The sequence below is a fragment of the Protopterus annectens genome, chromosome 2.part1, assembly GCF_019279795.1.
Source record: "Protopterus annectens isolate FY-2018-M chromosome 2.part1, PAN1.0, whole genome shotgun sequence".
Lineage (NCBI taxonomy): Eukaryota > Metazoa > Chordata > Ceratodontiformes > Protopteridae > Protopterus > Protopterus annectens.
In genome coordinates this window covers 247472447-247498949 of record NC_056729.1, presented here as the reverse complement: position 1 = coordinate 247498949, position 26503 = coordinate 247472447, and the positions used below count along the sequence as shown (strand labels likewise).

The 26503-nt window shown below is 43.9% G+C and overlaps 1 protein-coding gene across 1 annotated transcript in view; it reads left to right on the top strand.

The window, feature by feature from the left end:
* LOC122794008 (zinc finger matrin-type protein 1-like) overlaps window positions 1–26503 on the top strand; it is a 1739900-nt gene that overhangs the window by 1327348 nt on the left and 386049 nt on the right. The window contains exon 5 of the mRNA XM_044062104.1: window positions 21853–22206. Coding sequence (XP_043918039.1) covers window positions 21853–22206 — 354 coding nt within the window. The remainder of the gene's footprint in view (window positions 1–21852; window positions 22207–26503) is intronic.

Here is a 26503-nt window from a genome sequence, read left to right as displayed (position 1 = left end):
CGACCCACCCATGCTGGCACTTGCATTGCTGTGATATCCTGCCCATGCTTTAGATGCACTCTGGAGATGTACCTGTAACTTTTGCGTGTGGAATGCAGATGGGTACTTTTACTATGATGCCATCTGTCATAAGATGAGTGCTAACTGTACCCTAATACAGTGGTTCCACAGAAAATGACTATCATTACTAATCTAGTGCATAAAATATCACATTTCATAGGCAGGAGACAAAAAAATTTTTGGTATTTTTGCTGTTTTGTTTCATGGTATTTTAGCTTTAATACTGCATTTAAAATTAGTAAATTTTAGAAGTTACCATGAGTTAGGCTGCAGTCGCTGTCATTTTCATTTTGCATACATATGGGATATTTCTAAGCATTGAAGGAGCTTGTAGCATGCAGAGTGAAAGAACAGGTGCTGCATTAGTGTATAGTTATCGGTCAGTGGATAGCAGATGGCATCCTAATAAAAGTATCCATCATCTACTGACTGCTGACTCTACACTAATGCAGCTCCTGTTCTTCAATTTAAAATTACTTGCATAATAATAGACCCTGTTAGTTAACAGCCTGCATATCATTGCTGGAACCTGTGTCTAACAGAGCTATTCAAACTATCTGGAAATATTCAGAGCTAAGTATATTTTTTTGGTTCTTCAGAATTGTGTACTGTAAATTGTTGCTGGACTAATTTTATTCAGAGTTGTGCACTGTTATTTTTGATTTACTGTATAGTTTTTCAGATCTCTGCTGAAAGTGTTTTGTCCCACCTCCCCCTATTTTCTGCTGTGTCTTAAGTTGGTATAACTGTTTTTTACAGCTTGTGTCATCTGATCATAGGTTCATAGGTAAGTACTAGGCTATCTGCCCAAGGGCATTTATAAGCCTAGCCAGAATGTGTTGGCTTTCGCCACCCCCTTAGATTAGTTCCCTGTGCCCCTATCCAGCAGAGTCATTAGTTCCCTACGCCACTGTCCAGCAGAGCCACTGCACTGATCCCCGGGGTAAATTTTCTGTTTCCCATCCACCCTTCAAGGTTTCTCTTGAAGAATGTTAGTGAGGGGCTCTGCCTGATATATATTGGAATCCTGTTCCAAAGCATGGAGGAGTCTCTGGGGCAGGAATCTATCCCTCCACCATGTCCTATTTATTGTTGTGGCGAGGTTTATATCTCTAGAGCGTGTGGCTGTCCAGGATTTTTTTTTTTAGGTGGAGCATGTCCATCAATTCTGGGTTGGACATGGCCTTGTATGTCAGGCAGAGATCATCTCTGAGTTGGCGGTATGCAGCCGAGTACAGCTGGAGTTTCTTGAGTCGGGCTGCATAGGGCATCTGTTTGAGGCTAGTAATCCTCTTGGTGAGGTACTTCTGTGGTCTTTCCAGCTGTTGCAGGTGTCTTGTAAGGTACATCCAAAATGGGGCGTTGTATTCTATGATGGGTCTAATGAGTGATGAGGAGAGAGGCACAATAACCTCTTTTGTTCTAGATGCGAAACCTTTTGTGATTAGGTGGGCCACATAGAAGGATTTTCTAACCACCTTGGCAGTATGATTATCAAAGGAGAGATTACTATATATTTGGGTCCCCAGATCCCTTATTACATTTTCTGTATTTAGGGGACTACCACCTATGTGGTAGTTCGTGGGTACTTTGTTTTTTCCAAAGGGGATGACTATGCACTTTTTGGCATTTAGTTTGAGACCATGATTTTGACATCAGGTATCCGTCTCAGTGAGACTCTTGTGGATGCCTGTATCAGCCGGGGAATCTGTTATGGCCCCTAGTTTGCAGTCGTCTGTGGACTTGGTGAGCCATAGTCCTCCTATGCTTGCCTGTACCTCTGAGAAGTATATACCGAGCAGGAGGGGTCCTAGGACTGAGCCCTGAGGGACGCCACTTGTAACCACTTTAGAGTCGGACATAGAGCCTGCAACTTTCAACATGTGAGTTCTATCCATGAGCCAGTTGGCAACCCATCTCGTGACGTAGGGGTTTATGTTCAAGCTGGTGAGCTTGTCTAGAATACCAGAATGGGGAATGGTGTCGAAAGCCTTTGCGAGGTCTAGGTAGGCTCTGTGGACCTCCTTTCCCTCGTCTAATGCCTTGGTAACTGTCTCAAATAAGTCCACCAGGTTTAGGAGGCATGATCTGCCCTTAACAAAGCCAAAGTGGGTAGGGTCCAAGGTTTGGAGGTTCACCATGTCTCTGTTAATGAGTTCCATGATGGTGCGCTCCATAGCCTTGCAGACCAGGCTAGTCAGGCTTGTAGGGCGATAGTTCCCGGGGTCTGTTGTGGCTCCACCTTTGTGGAGCAGGATAACTGTTGCTGTGCGCCATTCTGTGGGTAAGTAGCCTGTAGAGAGGCTGAGTTTGAACAGTGTGTTTAGTTGAGGGGTTAGTTCATTTTGGAGCTCTTGTAAAACATAGCCTGGGACATCATCTGGTCCCATTGAAGATGTGTTTTTGGCTTTGGATAGGGCTGTTTTAACCTGTGTGTCTGTGATTGATGGGGCCCTATATTCTTCTGGTATGGTTATCGGCCCTTTAGGGGGTGAGAGAGAGGTGAAGTTTGCACTAAACCAGAAATTTGGCAATATCAATCAGTTCAGTGTATTTTGTGCCATTCTGCACTAAATCAGAGCAGATCTGAGAGGTTCCACTTAGGTTCTTGACATAGCTAAAGAATTTCTGAAGGATTACTTGCATAATAATAGACCCGTTAGTTAACAGCCTGCATATCATTGCTAGAACAAATGACAAATTCACCACCATAACAGGAACAGGCAAGCAAAAACTGAGGGTGATGCTACTCAGTGCTAGAAGTCTAAATCTCAAAATGCACTCACTCTAGTCACTCCTTAAAATGGAGAACATTGATATCTGTGCAGTGACTGAGACCTGGTTCAAGGCTCCAGAGAGCACCCCTGCACTACCAGTCTATAACTCATACCACACTTTTCGGCCATGTAACCTGGACCGGAACACCAAAGGCGGAGGTGTGTTTATATTCATTAAGGATATCCACACCTCCAGGCTAGTTGCTCAGCATAATGCATCTGAGGTTATCCAAGTGCAACTAACTTTGGGCAAAACTGCAATCCAAATTGTAGCTTGCTACAGACCCCCCACCATGCCCCAGGATTCCCACTCCTCTTTTCTTGATGTACTGGAAAATATTAGGGTTCAACCAAACATCCTAATAATGGACGATTTCAGCTACCCCACCATTAACTGGGAAAACTACCCATGTACCAACTTCTTCACACAACGCTTTCTGGAATTCATAAACTCCAATGCCCTGGATCAACTTATCCACACCCCCACCAGGGGGAACAATATCCTAGACCTAGTCATTACCAACATGAGTGACCGGTGTTCCACACCTGAAGTCAACTCCTTGTTGGTCTGAACCGACCATAAGCTAATCACCCTTGATATCCACATCCCGCCCCCACCCCCCATTAAGGAAACCACAGTAAAAAATTTCTCCAAAGCCAACTTCATGCTTCTTAAGACAGAAGTGGTGAACTTCATGACACCCATGCTGATGGACAATACAGCTACGACTGCTGAATCCTACACAGATGCACTCTATAAGCACTTACACAAGTGCATGGATCGTTCTATCCCAAACAGAACCAAGACACTATCCTCCAAAAAAGGAAGCCAGTCTGGTGGTCCCCTGCCATAAACAAACTGTATAACAGAAGAAAGAAATTGTTGCAGAAGAGAGTAAAATCCCATGAGTGGAGGAGCTCCCTGGTCAGCCTCAGTAAGAAGCGAAGATTTCTTATAAGATCCTCCAAAGCTAGCTACGAAAACAAAATTGCCACTGATTCTAAGAACAACCACAAAGCATTCTATAGCTATTTCAAGAATCGCAATGGCAACACCCAGATCTGCTCTGAGGTACAGCACAATGGCACGAAAATTACAGAACCAACTGATATTGCCAACATCCTGGCAGATAGGTTCAGTGCTAACTTTAACCCCCCCCCCCCTAAAGGGCCCATATCTATACAGGAAGAATGCAGAGTCCCTGTAATCACAACTACGCAGGTAACAGCTGCACACTCTAAAGCCAAAAACACAGCATCCATGGGACTGGACAACATCCCAGGCTGCATTTTACACGAACTTCAGAACAAAGTGGCTCCCCACCTAAGCACCACGTTCAACCATAGCCTCACATCAGGCTTTGTGCCCACTGAATGGCACACAGCAACAGTTATCCCACTCCACAAAGGGGGAGCCACCACTGATCCAGGGAGCTATCACCCTATTAGCCTGACGAGCCTGGTCTGTAAGGCCATGGAACGTATCATCATGGAATTCATAAACAAAGATATTGGTAACCTCCAAACTCTGGATCCCACCCAGTTCGGGTTTGTGAAAGGCAGATCATGCCTCCTGAACCTTATCGACTTCTTTGAGGCAGTCACCAAAGCTGTAGATGAGGGTAAGGTGGTTCACACAGCCTGTCTTGACCTCGCCAAGGCTTTCAACACCACCCCCCATTCTGAAATTATAGCTAAACTCACTAAACTAGGTATAAATCCCTACATCACAAGATGGGTTGCCAACTGGCTCACTGACAGAACCCACACTGTAAAAGTTGCACACTCCAAATCTGACCTCAAACCATTGACAAGTGGAGTACCACAGGGTTCAGTCCTGGGACCTCTCCTGTTTGGTATCTACTTCTCTGAAGTACAGGCTAACACAGAAGGCCTCTGGCTAACAAAGTTCTCAGATGACTGCAAACTAGGAGCCATAGTCGAGTCCTCAAATGATGTGGAAATCCTACAGAAGGGCCTCGCTGAGACAGATGCCTGGTGTCAAAGCCATGGCCTCAAGCTCAATGCCAAAAAGTGCATTGTCATCCCCTTTGGTAAAAACTCTGTACCCATGAACTACTACGTAGACAAAAGTCTACATAACACCGAATGCGTGATGAGACCTTGGGACCCAGGTGGACAGTAGTCTGTCCTTTGATAGTCACATCGCCACAGTAGTCAGGAAGTCCTTCTATGTGTCACACCTCATCATAAAAGGGTTCTCATCCAGGAAAAAAAGAAGTCATTGTTCCCCTCTACTTGACACTCATTAGACCCAATATAGAGTACAATGCCCCTTTTGGAATGTACCTCACAAGACATCTGCAGCAGCTGGAAAAACCACAGAAGTACCTCACAAAGAGGATTACTGGCCTCAAACAGATGCCCTACACTGACCATCTCAAAAAACTCCAGCTTTACTCAGTAGCATATCGCCTACTCCGAGGTGATCTCTGCCTAACGTACAAAACTATGTCAAACCCAGAGCTGTTGGACATGCTACACCTAAAGAAATCCCAATCCCTCCAAGCTACACACTTTAGGGTCCTAAACCTTGTCACCACAATAAACAGGACATGCTGAAGGGATAGATTCCAGTCCCAGAGACTTCCCATACTCTGGAACAGGCTACCCATCTATGTCAAGCAAAGTTCTTCATTAGCACTCTTCAAGAAAAATCTTGGTGAGTGGATGGGAAATAGGAAATACACCCGGGGATCTCTGTGTGTCTGCTCGACAGTGGCACAGGAAAATAACTTTCTTGAGTGGCGTAAGCCAGGGAACCTTGTTGGCTAGGCTTACGTAGGCCCTCGGGCCAATAGCCTAGTACCTACCTATAAATTAGTTAAGTTATGAAAGTTAAAAAAAATAAGTTCTTTGACTTAAAATTAATAAGTCATAAACATTATAAATGTTACCAGCCAGTTCTAGTCAGTGTTAGGTCTTTAAGTGTTTAGGGACTTTACTGTAGTGCATCTAACAGCATGGGTGGGATGGAATTGCACAAAACCACTCACATAAATAATGTGTCCTAATATTAAACGTCACCCCTTCCTTAGCCAAAACAGCATCTATGTTAAATCTCGTTTGACTGACCTTTGGCCTTTTTCCAGTGCACTGCTAAACCATGATGTTTCACCGACTGATCTGTAGTTAGGAGTAGTTTGGCAAGCACATCTCTTTCCTTTGGAGTTAGCATGTCATTTACTTTTTAGCCTGATAATTATACAAAGAAGTTATGTCTAGCATACTGTAAGTCTGTACATTTTACAATGTCCCGCAAACTTACCTGGACTGTTCTTTGTATAGCTGCATATGTAGCAGGGTAGTTGTTACTATGTTGGTTAGTTTCATGCCCAAGATGTTATTTAATGGGAGGACATTATTTAACTTTGTGCCATGAAAAATCCAAGCCACTATATCCTCTTCCACCCTGGCTAAAGGAGCAGCCATCAGTATATGCTTTGTGAGGGTTTTTGCATACATTCTGTGTGGAAATGTCTAATGCAGAGTCCTGCTGAGGTGGTTTCCAAGACTGTTCAGTATGTGTGGACTTGTGTACTTGCAGGTTTGACAGTTGTTGGACAAATGGGATCTTTCTGTTTTTGGTATATTTTATTTCCACAGTTTGCTTCTGGAAGGCTGAAGTCCAAGCCACAATTCAGCTACTAGACATATTATTGTCTCTTAGTTTCTGGCCTCACAGAAGGCCAGTGTACTGATGTTGTGTTTGTACCACAAATTTTTGCAAGTATAGTTTTCTAATCTTTGTACTATGCATACATAAGAAAAACTGTACATTTTCACAGTTGGAGACATTTTTTTCTCTACTTTACTTGATGTCTTACCAGCATAAATTAGTGTCATATTTTTTTATATAGGTCAGTATTGATGCTACTGTCAGTAAACCCTGGAGTTCATCATTCCCACTGCCTCAGTGGCATTTTGGATGATCTGGGAAGGTAACCCAGTACTGGCCAGCTTTCAAAAGCTCAGACTTCCCTCCCTCTCTCTCTCTGTCTTCCTGTGACAGCTGATTGAGCATATTATGTGAGGGAAGCCTTTAGCTGTCAGATGAAGTGAGTATTCGGTCTTTTTCTGTCATCCAAGAAGAAAGTACTCTGACTCTTCACAGGATCTAGTGTTGATTTTTCTGGCTTACTGCTTAAATAAGCTCCATCTGGGGACCCCTTCCTCTCATTTTATTATTAGATTTAGTATTTTCTTTTTATCTGTTTTAAAAAAAGATTAATGATGTTCTTCATCTCACATTGCTGCAGTCCTTACTTATGGGTAGTCCGCGGTCCTCGGTCGGCCCGAATACCAAAGTATTAGGCTGACGTCGGTCATGGGCGCCTAGAACTGACATCAGAGCGTCAGGGTATAAAGGCGCATGACCGACGTCATATCCTCAGTCTTTTTTGCCGCATGGTCCGATGCAGAAGCAGCGTTGCAAGTGCCATTCGGCGTTCTGAAATTTTTCGGTTTCGGAGTTTCAGACCGATACCAAGTTGGGCTAAGTACCCCGTTGGGGAATATTTTTGTTTTTTCTTGCCTCAGTTACTTACGGATGTCAGAAAAAGTGAATAATTGTATTTCTTGTGGGAAACAGATACCGCATAGGGATTACCACTCGCTTTGTATTCCTTGTTTGGGACCGGAGCACGACGTAGTCGGGTGTCGGTTTTGTGCTAGGTTTAATAAGCGCACTATAAAACGGAGGTTAGATTGCGCTAGGTTAGTCTTTGGCAAGAGGTGTAATTATAACATGCCGTCGGATGTTCCGACGCCGGCTTCTACTAAGAAGCGCAAAGACAAATCTTTAAAGCCTAGGCAGGATGATTCGTCTGTTACGGACGCCGGATCTTCAGAAGCTACAGCTGAACAGCTGGATCCAGCTGAAGTTTCTGTTGAGTCCCAGGGGGAAACTTTGATTTTACAAGATGTGGCCTCTCAGGAGGCAGGTCAGGCTGAAGGGGCCTCTCAGGTTTCTATTCTCCCTTCTATGCCTAAGGTGGTTAGGCCTTCTGTTACTGTTCCTAAGGCTCCTTCTAAGGGCAGGTCTGTTTTGCCTTCCTCTGGTGTCAGTTCTGGTTCTTCAGGGTCTGTGCCTAAAAGCACATGCTTAAAATGGCAGAGGATTTGATTTCTTTAATTAGAGGTTCTATGCCCCCTCCTGATAAGAGGCCCAGGATGGAGCCAGAGTTGGAAAGTTTGGAGCAGGCCTCAGATGATTCTGAGTCTTCTGCTGAAGACATTCAAGATTTCCTCCTTATTCTGATTCTGATGCAGAGGATTCCACTCCTTCTGCTTCTCCTCCAGAGGATTTTTCATTTTCAGAAACTCTGCATTCCATGAGGGAGCATTTTAAGTGGGAAGGACAGGATTACTCTGATTCACGGAAGAGACTCCGGGAGTTTTGTTTTGCCACAGCATAGACCCTTAGCTATACCTCCGGTTTTGGATGTTGTTTCGGATGTTTTCTCGGAGACTTCCCTTAATCCGGATTCTGTGCCTCCTGCTCCAGTTAAACCTGACAGGTATTATAGGGTGCCTGAGGCTCATAAATATCTGTATAAGAGTCCTAGGGCGGACCCAGAAACTATTAGTCAGGGACCTAAGGGTGTTAGAGCCTCTGTTGTTAAGAATCCGGTTCCTCTGGATAAGGAAGCTAGAGCTTTGGATAGATGGGGTAAGAAGGTGTATACCTCTTCTACTTTAGCGATGAGAGCTTTGAACTGCCAGTTTCATATGTTGAAGTATCAGAATTTCCTCCTTTCTCAGCTAAGATCTAAAGTGGATGCTTTAGCAGAGGGCATAGAGTGTAAAGAATTGCAGGATTTAGTGCATGTTTCTGAACAGGTGGGAAAGCACTCTTTGCAATGTGGTTTTGATGCTTTACAGGCTTCTTCTAGGGTGGCTGCAACTGGTTCAGTTATTCGTAGGCACGCCTGGCTTAAGGATCAGAATTTGTCTGAGCATGTTAAGTCTAGAATTCTGGATGCCCTTTACAGTCTGAAGTTTTGTTTGGTCCTCCTGTGGAGTCAGTCTTAAAGAAAATGGAAGACAAGGCTAAGTCTATGCAGACTGTTAAAGATTTTTTGCAGGTACAACCTCCAAAGTTTAGTAGAAATTGGCCTACTAAGGGGTGGACGTACCCTTCTTCTGATTCTCAGTCTAGGGGTAGATCTAGGCGTGGTAGGGGCAGAGCTCAGAGTACCTTCAGGCCGAGACAATGGAGTTCGCCTGCTCAATCTGCTGGTGAAGGCAAGGGCCAGTCCTTTCGTAAACAGGCCCAATGACCTGCATTTTCAGCTGCCAGATTCTTCCTGCCTGGCAGCTCCTTTGGGAGGAAAGTTGGCTCTTTTCAAACAAAATTGGCATTTAGTTACCCAGGACAAATGGGTATTGGACATTATAAACCAAGGTTACAAGTTCTATTTCCATACCATGCCTCCTTTCAAGGGCATGCCAGACGTCCCTCCCCGGCAAAGGATAGAGGCTCACAAACACATTTCTTTACTTCTTCAAATGGGAGCTATACAGCCAGTTCCTCTGTCAGAAGTGGGCCTAGGATTTTATTCTCGCCTGTTTCTAGTTCCAAAGAAAGGGAACACGTGGAGACCAATTTTGGATTTATCTATCCTCAACACTTATCTGGACATTCCAAAGTTCAAGATGCTGACTTTACAACAGCTTTTACCTCTGTTGGGAAAAGATCACTGGATGGTTACTCTGGATCTCAAAGAGGCTTACCTTCATGTTCCTATCAGGCCCAGTTGCAGGAGGTACCTGCGTTTTCGGACTGGAAATTTACATTATCAGTTTTCTGCATTGCCCTTTGGCTTATCTACTGCGCCCAGAGTGTTCACAAAGGTTCTGGCTCCAGTGATAGCCTTTTTCAGACTAAGAGGAATACAGATTTATCCTTATTTGGACGATTGCCTGATTATTGCACAGGAAAAGGACGAACTTCTTCAACATCTACAGTATGTGATGGCAGTGTTAAGATGCCTAGGGTATTCTGTGAACAAAACAAAGTCCAGTCTAGTACCCTCTCAGGACATGTGCTTTCTGGGTGTGAGACTGAATACAGCTTCCCAGATGGCCTTTTTGACCCCGGACAAACAAAGAAGCCTTTCACTTTATTTTCATCAAATGTCTCTACGGTCCAGGCTGACTGCAAGGACAGTCCTTCAAGCCTTGGGGTTCATGGCATCTTGTATTCTGGTGCTTCCCAATGCCAAATTGCATATGAGGAAGCTTCAATGGTATCTCAAAAATGTATGGACACAGCACTGCCAAGATCTAGACACTGTCATTCAGATAATACCTTGCATTCAGAAGGAGTTTTGTGGTGGGCTCAGGAATGTCACCTAAACAAGGGACTCTCTGTGACCCGGCCAGAGGCGAGTCAGATTCTAACGACAGATGCCTCGGACAAGGCTTGGGGAGCACACCTCAATGGAAAATGGGTGCAAGACACGTGGCCTGTCAAACTCCAACATTTGCATATCAACTTGAAGGAAATGTTAGCAGTCCAGTTTGCATTGATGGCTTTCAAAGACTTACTTCACCCAGGGCAGGTGTTGATTCAAACAGACAACACTACTGTCATGTGGTACATCAACAAGCAAGGGGGAACCCATTCTTACCCTCTTTGCAGACAAGCGATGATTTTGTGGGAAACTGCTCTCAATCTACACCTCAGTCTTCAAGCAAGGTTTCTACCAGGAGCACAGAACTCCTTAGCAGATGTGTTGAGCAGACAAATAGTGGATCCTCACGAGTGGAAATTGGATCCTCATGTATTTCAAAAATTGACAGTGTTATGGGGAACTCCAGACATAGATCTGTTAGCTTCTCCACTAAATTACCAGTTGCCAAAGTTTTGCACAAAAATGTTTCATCACACAGCTTGGAAGGTGGACGCTCTATCATTCAGTTGGAACAATCTGCATGTATATGCCTTTCCACCTCTGCCTCTTCTTCCCAAGGTACTTTTGAAGGCCAGACAAGACAAGCCAACCATGATTTTGATAGCACCGGATTAGCTCGACAACACTGGTACCCACTACTGAGGAGTCTAGTACGAGAACCTCCATGGCCTCTGCCTTTGATTCCGCACCTTTTGTCACAGGAGGACAATCACTTCCTCAATGTCAAGATTCAGTCTCTGCATCTAACAGCCTGGCATATTCTGTTTTAGACTCTGGAGGGTCTCAGCTTCCACAACAAGTTTTGAATGTTATTTTGGAGGCCAGGAGGCCTAGTACCAGGAAAGTTTACGCTGATAAATGGAGGATTTTTATTTGGAGCAAAGGAAAGGACTTTGATGTCTCCAAACCTGATTTAAGTGTTGCTCTTCAATATCTTACTGAGTTATTGGACAAGGGTTTGTCTTTCTCCTCGATAAAGGTCCATGCTGCAGCCATTTCTGCTCACTATGATTGTGACCCTCCTTTATTCTCTCACCCTTTGTTTAAGCAATTTCTTAGAGGGGCAAAGAATATAAGACCCCCACGTAGAGCTCCTACTCCTGCTTGGGATCTCAATTTTGTGTTGGAAAAGCTTACTCTACAACCTTTTGAGCCTGCAGCTTCGGCCGAGTTAAAGTATTTGTCATGGAAAACTGCTTTTTTGTTGGCCATTACCTCTGCAAGAAGGGTTTCTGAATTACAGGCCCTCATGGCAGTGGAGCCTTTCCTGATTTTTCATAAGGATAGGGTATCTTTGCGTACTAATCCTTCCTTTATGCCTAAAGTGGTTTCTAGTGTGGCCTTAAACCAAACTATTCATTTGCCTACTTTTTATGCAAACCCCCAAAATAAAGGAGAGAAAATTTTGCATACTTTGGATATTCACAGGCAGTTGCGTTATGATTTGAGCAGAACCAAGGAGTTCAGACAGTCTCAGCAGTTGTTTGTTTCTTTTGCCTTGGGTTCACAGGGTAAACCTGTTTCAAAACAAACTATTTCTAAATGGATTGGGTTTTGTATTTCTTTCTGTTATTCCCATCATGGTAAGGAGATTCCGGCTGGAATCAGGCCTCATTCCACTAGGGCTACTGCTACTTCCACGGCCTTTCTAAGGGGTAGCTACAAAGACATTTTGGAGGCAGCTACTTGGAGTTCAGTGCATACTTTTTCTAAACATTACCACCTTCCTCTCTATTCTAAGTCTAGGGCTGGATTTGCCACTGCAATTTTACAGGGCATTTTAGCAGCCCCTAATGCTTTATGATTTTTACCAACCTCCCTTTCCCGTTGCTTTGGGATTCTACCCATAAGTAAGGACTGCAGCAATGTGAGATGAAGAACATAGTACAGTTTTGTACCTACCATAAATGTAGATGTTCGAAGATCCACATTGCTGCAGTCCAATTCACCCTCCCTCCTTCCCCACTGTAGTTTAACAGGGTGCTATGCTTTAGGTGATGGTTGTTGTTGGGCATGTTTTTGGGAGGTATTCTGTTTTTGACTGTGGCCTTTCTTGTTTGGCCTTCTGACATCTGGGGCAAGAAAAGACTGAGGATATGACGTCGGTCATGCGCCTTTATACCCTGACGCTCTGATGTCAGTTCTAGGCGCCCATGACCGACGTCAGCCTAATACTTTGGTATTCGGGCCGACCGAGGACCGCGGACTACCCATAAGTAAGGACTGCAGCAATGTGGATCTTCGAACATCTACATTTATGGTAGGTACAAAACTGTACTTTTTGGTTCTGCTAGGTTTTACAGTAATTAATGTGGGAATTTGTACTTATAGCCATGTTTGCCCGGCTTCTATCTTTGGCAAATTCATGATTTGCTGTTCTTAGGAAACTTTCATTGTTTTTCTCAAAAGTGCAGTGTGTATGTGTGCTGTTAGGCACTAGGTCCTGCATTGTGCAGTCAGAACAGCAAATGAATTATGCCTGCCTTTACTGATGTCTTTCTTTTTGAACTGTTGCAGTATTTCTTACATTTGGGTTATGCCACTGAGGATAGCCTAATGTCCAGCCAGCCTACCAAAGCCTTTACATTATCAGAGTGGCATCTGTCAGACGTATGCTCCTCATTGTAGGCGTAGGGCATAAAAGTAATGTATATATGCTCAATCATCTGAAATCCTTTACCACCAGCCTGACTGCCACATTTGAACTTCGGTCTAAGACATCTTCGCTGTGCTGGTTTTAATGAGGTGTTTACAGATAAGTACCATGTTGGGGTTCTTTCTCTTCCTTTTTTTTGTTTGTATTGAAAGTTCATGTCATCCAGGGAAGGGAAAAGTCAGTGTGGGAGGCAGGTTCCCCATAAAGATTGACACAAGTGCCTGTTCTGCTTAGGTGCTACTCACAACCATACTCAGTGTATAATTTGTCACGCTTTTGTTCCCGAAACTCCTCATAATAGTCTGTCCCCCTTATCCATTTATCTGAAGAACCAACAGCAGCAGTGGACAGCCATTGTACAATAGTTTGTTTAGAGACAACAAACTGTTGCACGATGGTTGTTCACTTCTGCTGTTTTCTGTTACTCCCACCTTGGTAAATTTCTTCAAACAAGGTTACGGCTCACCTGACTAGGGTCTTATCCTCTTTGATGACATATTGGAAAGTGCTGGACTTTAGAAACATTCTAGAAGCAGCAGCCTGGTGGTCTTTTCATGCCTTCAAAAAACACTACAAACTGTATTCCTTTTCAAGGTCCAGAGCAGACTTTGCTGGTATCATTTTTCCAGGGGCTCCTGGGCCCTTATCCTTCCACCTCCCAGCTACGGTAAGCTTTGGGAAACTACCCAAAATGCCACTGAGACAATGAGAATGATGAGCATAGTACAGTTGCATTAATTTATCCTAACCTGTAACAGTAGATGTTCGAATTCCTCACTGCCTCAGTGGCAGCACCAACCCACTATCCCCCAGATTGTGCATAGTTAAAGTGAGTTCCAACCTCTTTGATTTGGTTGTTGTATTTGTTTTTTATATTGTATTGTGATTGGATGGGAGTTTATTCTTGCTAGAATGTTTTGGCTTCAGGTACTTTCCTGTCCTCCTTTGTGGAAGTGAAACTCCTGAACAATCACTTCATGTGACAGCTGAAGGCTTCCCCCTCAGGATATGCTTAAGAAATCTGCTCTCATAGGAAGGGATGGGGAGGGGAGTCTGAACTTTTAGAAGATGGCCAGTACTTGGTTGCTTTGGTAGATAATCCAAAATACCACTGAGGCCATGAGGAATTCAAACATCTACTGGTACAGGTAAGTAGGACTTGAACAACTCTACTTTTCTGTATAGAAATCTCCTTATCCAGCTGTGGATATGCCAGACAGTGGGGCTTGGCACAAGATGTGTCTTAAAGCTTTTAGGCGATTGCTGCTGTTCACACCATACCTAGGATTCTGAATTTTTTGAGCAGCTTGGCATGATGGTATTCCACCTGTGCATAGTCCTGAGTAATTGCAGATGGGTAGGAAATGTCTTGGTTCCCACAGGTTTTTTCAAAGGTTGATATTCTGGATAGCCTCTGATGTGAAGTTGTTAAATCTCGCCGTTTATTCTCACTGATGGGTTTGGAGCCGATCCTCGGCTCTGACATGGCCGATAACAAGCTCAAGGTTTGCCAGTAGCTCGAGACCAAGCCCCTTATCCCACAATGCACTGCTGGAATTACCTCAGATCTAGTTTGCCGCAGCAAGGGAGAGCTCGGTGATCCAGCTAACTCGGACCATTTTAGAAAAAAATGAACAGCAAGTCTATAAAAAGTTTTCTTTTTTGTTTAAAAAAATACAGTGTGTGTTCTGTTATATTTACTCTCTAGTTAAATACTTAGTATAAATAGTTTAAAAGTTAGGGCCTTGTTGGCTTCTTAGTTGTGTCGGCCTTTAGCCCTTTTTTCTCTACTTAATCCTTATAATAGTCAGGCTTTTTTCCGTGGGCCTCTTAGCCCTATATTTGTATCTATATATATATCTATATCTATATCTATATATCTATATCTATCTTATATATATATAAAATACTGTTGTAAATAGTGCCCGGATTGGGCTTAGTTGTTGTGGATCTAAATTACTGTTTTTTCCTTTAAAATGTCGGATGATAAGGAGAAATCCCATCCCAAATCGGGATTCAAAAAATGCCCAGATTGTGGGCAGAAAATGTCTGTCATTGACAGACACATTCAATGTGTCTACTGTCTGGGGGCTAAACACCTCCAAGACACCTGTAGCATTTGCCACTCCTTTTCTTCAAGAGTCCTCTTAGAGGGAAGGAGGAAACTTATAGACAGGGGATTGCTAGAATAATCTTTTTCGGAAGTTGCGAGTAGCCATGAGGGTGCTAGTACGTCCTCCAAATCTTCAAAATGTAAGTATTCAGATAAGGTCTCAAAAAAGGCTAAGGTTTCAGAAGGAGGGTCATCGGTTCCACAGTCATCAGAACAGAGTGCACCTTTGATTCGGAGCCAGCTCACAGTATTTGAGCCGGTCTCTGAAGTTCTTTCTTCACCTCTGCTCCAGTCAGCACCTTCGGTGCATTGAGCTAACTCTTCAGTCATCCTTTCAGATTTGGACATGGATCGGCTAGTACAGAAGCTTATACAGGCACCAGGACTTGCCAAATTGTTGTCGGCCCCGACCAGCTCGTCGGTACTGAAGACCATGGAACCGGATTTGTCTACTTCTCCTCTGAGCTGTACTGGACTCTTAGAGCTGAAGGAAATTGAACCGATGGTGGTCGAACCCTTGGAGCCAATACCCGCACCGGTGTTATCGGCTCCATCTACTCGGATGTCCTCGGCCCCGACCGAGGGCTCTGGGAGCCAACGCTCTCCCGTCGGGTCCGGGGAGGATAGTCGTACTGACTTGTCGGTGTCGACTCTTCCTCTCGGGGCTTCGGCTCGGATGAGCTCGGCTCCTACCTTGGGCTTGGAGCCCAGGGTTTCGGTGCAGGAGAATCGTACGGTACTATCGGGTCCATCCACTCCTTCTCTTTGGAGCCATGATGCCTTCGATGCTATGAGGAGAGTTCTCCAAAGACAACATCAGCATCGGTTCAGCTTTCCCTCTCCCCTCAAGCTCCTGTGTCTGCTTCTTCATCTACCGATCCCTCTAAGCGTAGAGACCCCGAGCCTCAAGTACCCCCACAGGGCATCCCCTGCTGTTCTGAGACCTCCCCAGATCCCCCCACTGAGGAGGTGCCCAGGAAGAGACTGTGCAAGAGGAGTCACTTAGACTCCCCACAGGAGTCTTTGACATCTGACACGGACTTAGATGAGTCAGAAGGGTCCCCTCGATCCCCCTCTGAGGATATCTCCTTTGCAGAGATACTAGAGATCCTTAGTCAGAGGGGCAGTTGGCAGTCCAAGACCCCTACTGTGGATGAGTCCGTGCTCTTGAAAGCTTTTGGGTCTCAACCATCCACTTTTTGGCTATCTCCGCCTTACGACGAGCTCATGGAACTGATCTCTCGTAAGGCATGGGAGTCACCGGAGGCCATGGAACCTGTCCCTCGTAGACCCAATAAATTCATATCTGCCCCAGTGGACAAGCCATTTTTGACAAAAAGAGTGCCTGTTGATGCCATGGTGGTAGCTGCAGCCACCAAAAAGGAAGTATCTGAGACATCCTCTTCTATCCATCCCCCTAACAGAGATTCTAGGGTTATGGATAGATATGGGAAGTGCATGTTTAGTTCAACGACTTTTTCTCTGCAATCACTGAACTACATAACCCATTTTACAAGACTACAGAGAGACCTCCTGAAAGAGCTAGGAGATACTCTCCAGGGTACGGTAGCTGCAGGAGTGGCCTACAAAGTCAATGCCCAGCTCGCTACCCTAAACTCAGTGGTGAACTCGTCCATGCATCTCATATCCTATGCAGCTGATGGTTAGAGTAGAGCCATTAGTTTGGGCATTGCTCTTCGAAGACAAGCCTGGATGCATCTCTGTTCCTTTGCAGAACCCTTTAAGTCTTCCTTTATTAATACCCCATTTGATGGCTCATCACTGTTTGGGCCCAAAGTAAAGGAAACTTTAACCAGGTGTGAGCAGGAAGGCAAGACCTTATCTGCCGTTGGGGTCTGTTTTTCGACCCCTACTCGGCCCTACCCCAAGGGCCATAGGGGAGGAAAAATGTGGTTCTAAAAAACTCGGGCAGCCTTTCAGGACACACGTGGAGAAACCCCCTCTAGAGGCAGAGGAGGGGGTTATAATGGAAGACGCCGCCCCTGTGGCAGAGGGGGTCTGCAACAACAGGGTGATAGGGGTCAGTTTTCCGGTCAGTCCTACCAGCGCCCCTGAAAGGGGGCCTGACTGTTCGGCTCTGGAGGCAGTCGGGGGATCGCTTGTCTTTGTACCCAGAAGCCTGGCTAAACATAACATCGGATACTTGGGTACAAAGTATCATTTCCAGAGGATATTTCATACCATTCTTTACCCCTCCATTCCCAGATGTTCCACCCAATCTCAGGGAACAAGCAATCGTAGAGGTCCGCAGATTGCTAGAAAAAAAGAGTCATCCAACCAGTCCCAGCAGACCAAGTCTCATTCGGAACTTACTCAAGATTATTTTTGGTACCAAAGAAAACAGGGGACAGGAGACCTATCTTGGACCTCAACAGACTCAGCCAGTTCGTAAAGAAAGAGAAGTTCCGAATGGTCACGCTTCAGTCCATTCTTCCCTTCCTAGGGAAAGGCGATTGGATGTGCTCCATAGATCTCAAGGACGCGTACTATCACATAAAGATGGAGATGCTCCAGAGATCATCTGCGCTTCCGTCTGGGAGCTAATTGTTACCATTTTCGAGCCCTGCCCTTTTGTCTCACTACAGCCCCTAGAGTGTTCACCAAATGCATGGCAGTGGTCACAGCTCACCTGAGACGTCTAGGATTCCAGGTGTTTCCATACCTAGATGATTGGCTCCTTACTGCTACCATGAGGCATCAACTTGACTCAGGCAACACAATACACTCTGACACTCTGCCACCAATTAGGCATTACAATCAACTTCAAAAAGTCTGCCTTATCACCATCGCAGCGTACCGTTTTTATAGGAGCAGAGTTAGATACCTCAACTACCACTCTAAGTCTTCCTATCGAAAGAGTCTCTCTTCTCCGCCAAAACATCAGCTCACTGGTGTCAAAGAACAAAGCTACAGCAGCGGAGGTATTGAAAGTCCTATGTTTAATGGTGGCAGCAATCCTGGCTATACCACTCGCAAGGATGCATATGCAAATTCTTCAATGGTTCTTCTTCGCTCAGTGGTCTTACCAGAAACTACCGATGCACCACAGGATTCTTATCACGGATTGTTGCAGGAGAGACCTTCGGTGGTGGTTGATGTCTCTTCATGTCACAATCGGAAGACCCTTTGTCCCCCCCCCCCCCAGTAGCCACTGTGACCACGAACGCTTCCCTGATAGGGTGGGGGGGCATTTTCAGGGAAAAGACTGCCCAAGGCACATGGACAGATCAAGAATCATATCTGCACATCAATGTTCTAGAGTTGAGAGCGGTACGCCTGGCATTGCAATACGTTCTGGACTCACTCCCTCTAGGGACGATTGCATTTCAGACCGACAACATGTCAGTGGTCTGGTACTTGAACAAGCAGGGCGGAACCAAGTCTTACCCCCTTTGCTGAGAAGCCCTCAGGGTCTGGCAATGGGCTGTGTCTTCCCAGCATTTTCTGTTAGCAACACACATCCCGGGAATCCAACGTGATAGCGGACAAGCTAAGCAGGGCAATATTACTCCCTCACGAGTGGTCTCTCAAACAACAGGTTGTGGAGTTGATTTTCCGCAAATGGGGCCAGCCTTGCTGCGACCTTTTTGCCAGCCACATCAATACAAAATGCAGAAGCTACTTTGCCCTAATACCACTTCCCGGACACCCTCAGAGAGACGCACTTTTACATGATTGGCCCCTGGGTCTCCTCTATGCATTTCCACCCTTCCCATTAATACCCAGATTTTTACAGAAAGCAAAATCGCTGGGAAGGACTGTTATACTCATAGCCCCCTACTGGCCTCGACAGATTTGGTTTCCGTTTCTCCACCATCATCTGTTGGAAGATCCATGGATCCTGGACCCAGTTCCGGACCTTCTGACTCACCCATCAGGGGATCTTCATCCTTCTCTGCAGTCCCTGAAACTGACTGCTTGGCTAATCCACTTCCCCTAATTGCCAGGCTTCATTCAATTTCAGAAGATACAAGACAGATTCTCTTATCTTCTCACAAGCCATCTACCAGGAAATTATATGGCAGTAAATGGAAAAGGTTCTCAATTTGGGCCAACGTACAGAACATTGACCCTTTCCGAGCTCCGCTATCTTCGATTTTAGAATTCCTAACAAAAATTTTTAAGGAAGGGGCAGCAGCTGCTACAGTTCGAGTTCAGTTAGCTGCTATCTCAAGTTTTCACTTTGGTCTTGGTGGCTCAAATATTATGAGCCATAAATGATCTAAAACCTTACTTAAAGGCGTTCTTCATATGAGACCTCCGATCAAAATTCCCTTTTCTTCCTGGAATTTAAACTTTATGCTGTCTCATTTTATTCTTCCCCCCTTTGAACCAGCATCTTCTTGTGATTTAAAATTTTTATCTTGGAAAACAATTTTTCTTGTGGCCGTTACGTCTGCCCGCAGAGTGTCAGAACTTCAAGCATTATCTATCAGACCACCCTACATGATTTTCCATGCTGATAGAGTATCTCTCAGAACAAACCCCTCAGTTTTACCTGAAGTCTGTTCTGAATCAAATATCAATCATGTCATTGAACTGCCAGTCTTTTTCCCCGACCACTCTAGCAAATTGGAATATATGCTGCACAAACTTGATGTTCACAGACAGCTCAGATTTTATCTTGACAGAACTAAAGATATTAGGAAATCAGACCAACTTTTTGTATCCTTCTCAGAAGCAAGAAAAGGCAATCCAGTGGCTGAAACAACTTTATCTAAATGGTTATCCGATTATATATCCTTTGTTTATAAGAATGCCAGCATGCCTTTAACGCACAAACTGAAAGCTCATTCTACCAGAGCTGTCTCTACCTCTTCTGCTTTTCAAGCTAAATTGCCCCTTGACAATATTTGCACTGCAGCCACTTGGTCTAAGCCTCATACTTTTATCACACATTACAAAGTAGATAGGGCTTAAGGGACAGGTCTTCCTTTGGTTCTACTGTACTGAAGAACATACTCCCATGAGCCACCCAAGGCTGAGGGTACTAGGGATGCTACCCATCAGTGAGAATAAATAGCGAGATTTAACAACTTCACATATAGAAGTTTTGTACTTACCAAAACGTTCCATGTGAGTTGTTTATCTCTTTTATTCTCACGTCCCTCCCTCCTTCCCCCTCCAGGCTGACTGTTGACTTAGGGGCTAGTACCTTCCTGGTTATTCAATATTTCTTCTTCCCCATTGGGAAGTGTTCTTCTTAGATATATATATGAGGGTATGTATATGTTGTATATATGTATATACTGTTATTCACAGCAAACAAGATCTGAGGTAATTCCAAAAGTGCATTGTGGGGTAAGGGGTTTGGTCTCGAGCTACTGGCAAACCTTGAGCTTGCTATCGGCCGTGTCGGAGCCGAGGATCAGCTCAGAACCCATCAGTGAGAATAAAGGCAAGATAAACAACTCACATGGAACGTTATGGTAAGTACATAACTTCTGTTTTTGCTGTTGGGGATGTGTTCCTAACAGTGCACTCCCGAAGCATCAAGAGATTGAAATGAGAGAAAAAAAATTAGCTGCTGATGGGGCTGCCTTGTAGATAAGCTAATATGATTAGAACTCACAAAACTGTTGTTTACAGCTGCAAAGTGCATCCTGTGATTTAAGAACATAGTAGGCAAATGATCATGGCTACCATAAGATGCCTAGCCATATACACCTTTAAGCAGACAAAATGAAAAGTTCTTAACACCGTTTTCAAGCCTTTAATACAGCTCACCTTCCAAAGTGAGCAGGGTAGTACATGATAACCGTGGTGAAAATGTGTGTGTCATCAAGCTAAGCCTAAATAAAGATAGCCAAAGCAGTACTTTGTTTAACCTGTAACTTTTTCCATAGGCTAGGAATACGTTGTGTTAGAAACCTTTCTCTCTAGTAAATCTGTTTGTCAGTGCAGATTTAAGTCCTAAATATAGGTGTTTGTAGAATCACTGGCTTTGCAAAGAAATATATAGGGGGTCAAATAGGCCTGGGGTGTTTTGTGGCTCAAATAGCAATACACCATTCACTTTGCAGCAGCCTTTGGCTACTTGAGTATACGGAGTATTATGCTAGTCTGTCAGGGTATATGAAGATTTTAAGACAGTTCTTAGTTAGAAATCTTTGTGACTTTTCCATTGAGTGATGTGTTTGGGATTTGTACATACCAAATGGGGCATTCGTATTCAATAATGGGTGTCATTTTTGCAGATGAAAACTCTGGAACTGTGTACGATAATGTTGTATAGCCCTACAGATTGCTAAATGTCTTTCTGTCATGTCCGAGGGAAGAGTTGTAGTATCTGCATTACCAGGCACAAACTATAAATGGCCTGTCATTAACTTTAACACTTTCTGGTGTAGAATCCATGTGTAGTTATTGCCTAGTACATTTCCTTGAGTCAGACTACTGTAGTGATTATATTCCTTGAGAAAGATTTTGCTTAAGACAAGAGTATCTCTAAAACCTGTGATTTGACAGTTTGTTCTTGTTGTTTGTTTTATTGTTAAAATGTTTTCTTTGTGTTACTGCACCATTTCAAGCATTATTTATTTATTTTTGAATCTGCTTTATCCCCAGAATTGTTTTGGAGGGTTCCTAGTTAACAAAATTACTGAATAAATATGCAGAGGTATAATACTCTTGGTTGTATTCCAGGAGAATTTGGGTATTTCAAGTGTTGTTTTTTTTGTTACATGTGTAATGTACTTTACTTTAGCTATGAATAGTTACTCTGGTAAAGTCTATGGTCTTAATGTGATTGTACATTATTTAATATTCTATTTTTTTGTTGTGTAGTTTTGGCAGAGTTCACAAGCAGCAACACTGCTGATGCTAGCTCAGCAGATGTGATATTGTCAGCAGCTAATGAGGAGGATGATTCCCTGATTGTTAAACCTGTATCTGTCACACAGCACCCCAAGAATGGTATCAGTCAAGAAGCCGATAGTGAGGCACCATTGTCATCCAACACCAATACTCAGGATTTGGATGACCCCAATAAATACTGCAAACTTTGTTCTGCTCCTTTTACCCATCCATTAATGGCTCAGCAGCATTACACTGGAAAAAAGCACAAACGAAATGAAGCTCGGAAAAAGATGCTTGAGGAACTAGGGGAGGATGCTTTTCTTTCAGACAGCAATTCTACTAGTAAGTGCTGATGAGTTTTTAGAAAATTATAGTTAACATTTTCATCCTATGCACATCTGTGTTATCATTGTTCAATTAAGACTATTTGGCTGTCATATGTTTAAAAAAAAGAACTTAAAATGACAGCATTTATTCCTTCAACAATTTCTTTTCCAGAAGCTATAAAGCTGTATTCTTCAACAGAACATATTAATCTGCTGCTGTTTTACTGATAGGTTGCTTTTAAAGTACTTGAAGTTTAAATAATTACTTTTTTGACTGATGATTTGTAAATGAGAAACATGCAAGAAAATTTCCATAAAGAGTAGGAAAGTGCAATTTTAATATCAAGGACCTTATTAGACGGATCCTGTGGTTGAGTTTTTCTTATTCACCCATCAGTATTTAATATCTTTTCCCCCAATTTGTCTGCATTTATGTATGGAGATGCCAGTAACATGAGATGTTTTGAAGTCATGTATCATCTGCATATTGCACTCATCTTTTGTGCCCATCAATTAGTTCCATTTTGGCAGTTGCACAGTTTGAAGCTTACGCATCTGATGATGTTTTTTTTCATCCATTCCTCACCTGATGGATCTCAGATTTGACCTTGGATCCATTCATGGCCCCTCAATAGACTTTAGGTTCTGCTGCTTGAGTTCCCCCTTACCCATCCATCTACTCCTGAAATATGTCAGATCTCATTTGCCACATCAGCGATAAGATGTAGTCATCATTAGTTTGAGCAAGTTAATTTAGGTAAGTGCAGTTTTTTTTGCAATTTTGTTCAACATTTTTCCGTATTAAATCCTTTTTTATAGGATAATCTCTTTCTATTCCTCCCCTATATATAAAAAGTATATTTTATTTAACTAGTCTTTCCTTTTTAGATTTAACATTTATGCCTTAAGCTCTTCTGTTTGTTGTGGCTACCCCTGTGGTATATTAGTCTTACCATTGTTGGTATTTTGTTTCCCTCACGTATAATTAGGTGTCGATACTTACCATTGTTGGTATTTTCATTAACTTTTCTCTTTTCTGCTATGTCAGAAAAAAACACTGATTTTAAAAAGTGTACTGCTTGTGGACACAAAATTGCTATCTGTGACAGTTCTCAGTGTGTCTTTTACCAGGGTCCAGGTCATCTTAATGTTAAGTGTGATTTGTTCTAGCTTCAGCAACAGGACTTTGGTCAAGAGAAAGAATAAAATAATCCTCAAAGGTCTTCTTCTGTCTTCTACTTCATCTGTCACTGCAGCTTCTTCTTTGTCAAGAAATCTTCAGGAGAAGCAGCAGAAAAATGAAAGGTTGCAGGAAGCGCTTCTCTGATCGCTGTCCTCCCCCAATGTTTTAGGGCTTGATTCCACCTGAGAAAGTCACTAAAATGTCATATCCATCCACCTCCAAGGACTCAACTCCAATGAAAACTAAACCTTTGGATCCATCCTCTTTTCAGATCCCACTAAGTTACCTCAAAGAGTTTCCTGATCACCATCAAACACTTCTTTCCTCAGGTTATCCAGGGGCCTCTCATAAGCAGATGTTGATAGAACGATGAGAAAATTTTTCAGAACTCCGATTTAGTTGGGTATATTATTGGCTCCATCTCCCATTGGACTCATGAGCCTTTCCACCACACAAGCCCAAGCTTTAATGTCTACTCCGATTTGCCCACTGGTTTTGGAGATGTTCTTCATGTTTCACTGTTGTAGTCATCACATTTGTGTTATCCCTGCCAGGGTAGCCCTCAGTCGGCCCGAATACCAGAGGCTTAGTATTTCCGCGTTGGTTGCTGTCGCTCCAGGACTGACGTCAGGTCATCAGTATTATAAATTAAGGCAGCCGACACCATTACATCAGTCTTTCTTGCCAAGGAGCCTGAAGCAGAAGCAGTTCGCACGAGTGCCGGTCAACCGCTACCTAAGTTTTCCGTTTCCGAAATTGAAGTTGAAGTCTTCTAAAGCTAAGTACCCCGTTGGGGATCCTTTTTTCTTGCTCTAACCAATGTCAGAAAAAGTTAATAATTGTCTCGCCTGTGGAAAGCAAATACCATACCTAGATTTTCATTCCTACTGCGTCACTTGCTTAGACCCAGACCACAACGTCCCCCGCTGTCACTTTTGTGCACTCCTCAACGCCAGAACTATACATCGTTGAGCCCTTATTGTAGCTAGATACTTTTGCTCTCAGTCCTCGAATTCCGATATGGCTTTGGTAAGCCATCCGACAACAGATCTTCTGAAAAAACGTAAAGATAAAGACAGCGACGGATTGCACAGGTCCAAAACTGCCGACGATGCTTCCGTTAAGCTAGTCGTCAGCTCTCCGGTCCTCAGTGAGGCGCTTTCTCAACCCCTGGTGCCTGCTTCTGTGGATTTGCAGGCCGCTGCAGAGACCCTTTCGGAGTCCTGTATGCCGCAAGACTCTTCATCGACTAAGGATCCTGTGGATGTCTCTACCTTGGATGGGTCCGGAGTCGCAGAGCAGGCTTCGGCTTCTGAGGAAGTACTTCGCACTACCGATTCTCGACACAGACCAATGACTTATTTCGCATCTACCATTCTTTCGAAAACTACCAAGTTTCTAAGGCCCAGGGCACAAACCACATCCAAGAAACCAACGACCCAATCTCAGGCACCTGCTTCCTTACCTCAGTTTCAGATGCTTAAAATGGTGGAAGACCTTATAATGCTTATCAGGGGAAGTCAGGCTACCCCTTCCAAAAGAAAAAGAGATTTGTCCCCAGTAGTTTTATCTGAACAGGAGTCCAATGTCTCTGATGCATCTGATTATGAAGATATGCAACCCCTCTCAGCTTATGAGGATTCTGATGCAGAGGAATCCATCCCTTCAGCCTCTCCACCCGAGGACTTCTCCTTGTAGGGAAACCCTACATACCTTAAGGGAACATTTCCAGTGGGAATGTCAGGATTACCCTCAGTCAAAAAAGTGACTCAGGGAATTCCTAGATCTTCCACAGCACATACATTTGGCCATTCCTCCTGTCCTGGATGTTATGGATGATGTTTTTATGAAATCCAGTTTGACTCCTGACACCCTCCCTCATGCTCCCAGGAAACCAGACAGGTACTATAGAGTCCCTGACACACAAATTTCTATTCAAAAATCCTACTGCTGACCCCAAGGTTATCTCTCAAGGACCTAAAGGAATTAACGCAACTTCTGCTAAGAATCCCACCCCCTCAGATAGGGATTCCCGAGCATTAAATAGATGGGGTAAAAAAGTATACACCTCTGCTACTCTTGGTATTAGCACTAAATTGTCAGTTCCATAAGCTGAAATAGCAGCATACCATGGAACTCCTCAAATAAAGAATATTTTCCTTTCCTGCTTGTTCAGAAAATAGAGAGTTACAAGAGTTAATGCATTCTGCAAGTCAAGTAACTAAGCACACCTTACAATGTGGTTTTGACGCCCTAGAAGCATCTTGCAGGGCAGCAGTCACCGGTTCTGTTCTTAGAAGGCATGCTTGGCTCAAGGAACAGCCCTTGCCAGACCATGTCAAATCCAAATTATTGGACGCACCACTGCACAAAGACAACTTATTTGGCACCAAGGTAGAGGAGGTCTTAAAAAAGATGGAAGAAAAAGCTAAATCTATGCAGACAGTTAAAGACTTCTTACAGGTCCAGCCACCGAGGTTCATTAGGCATTGCCCCGCCAAGCATTGGTCCTTTCCTGCTCCCTCCAGGTCAACTCAGCATAGACCCCGAGGAAGCAGGTCCCTCAGACAGCAGCCCCAGGGAATGCAGAAATCTAAGTAATGCAGTTCCTCCTCTTCAAAACCAGAGAGTGCTAAGCCACCTCCTCTTGATAAGAACTCACAATGACTTCACACTTCCACCCCCTCCCCCTACCCCACCCGCTCTTGCCCCTAGGAGGAAAACTTTCCTTCCACGCAAGCACCTGGGCCACCATTACCAACGACCGCTGGGTCCTCAACATAGTGTCCCAGGGATACAAATTTTATTTCCATACTCTATCAACCCTAAAAGGGTTCCTATATCTTCCCCCAAACCAATGGGCAGAGGCCAAAAAGCAAGTCCTTTCCCTGCTCTCGATGAGGGCAATAGAGCATGTTCCTGCAAAACAGGTAGGACAAGGTTTCTACTCCAGACTCTTCTTGGTACCCAGAAAAAAGGGCACCTGGTGCCCCATCCTCAGTCTATCCATTCTGAACACTTTCCTGGTGATTACCAAAATTCAAAATGCTCACCCTCCAACAACTTCTGCCTATACTCTCCAAGGATGTTTGGTTAGCCACCCTAGACCTAAAAGAGGTGTACCTACACA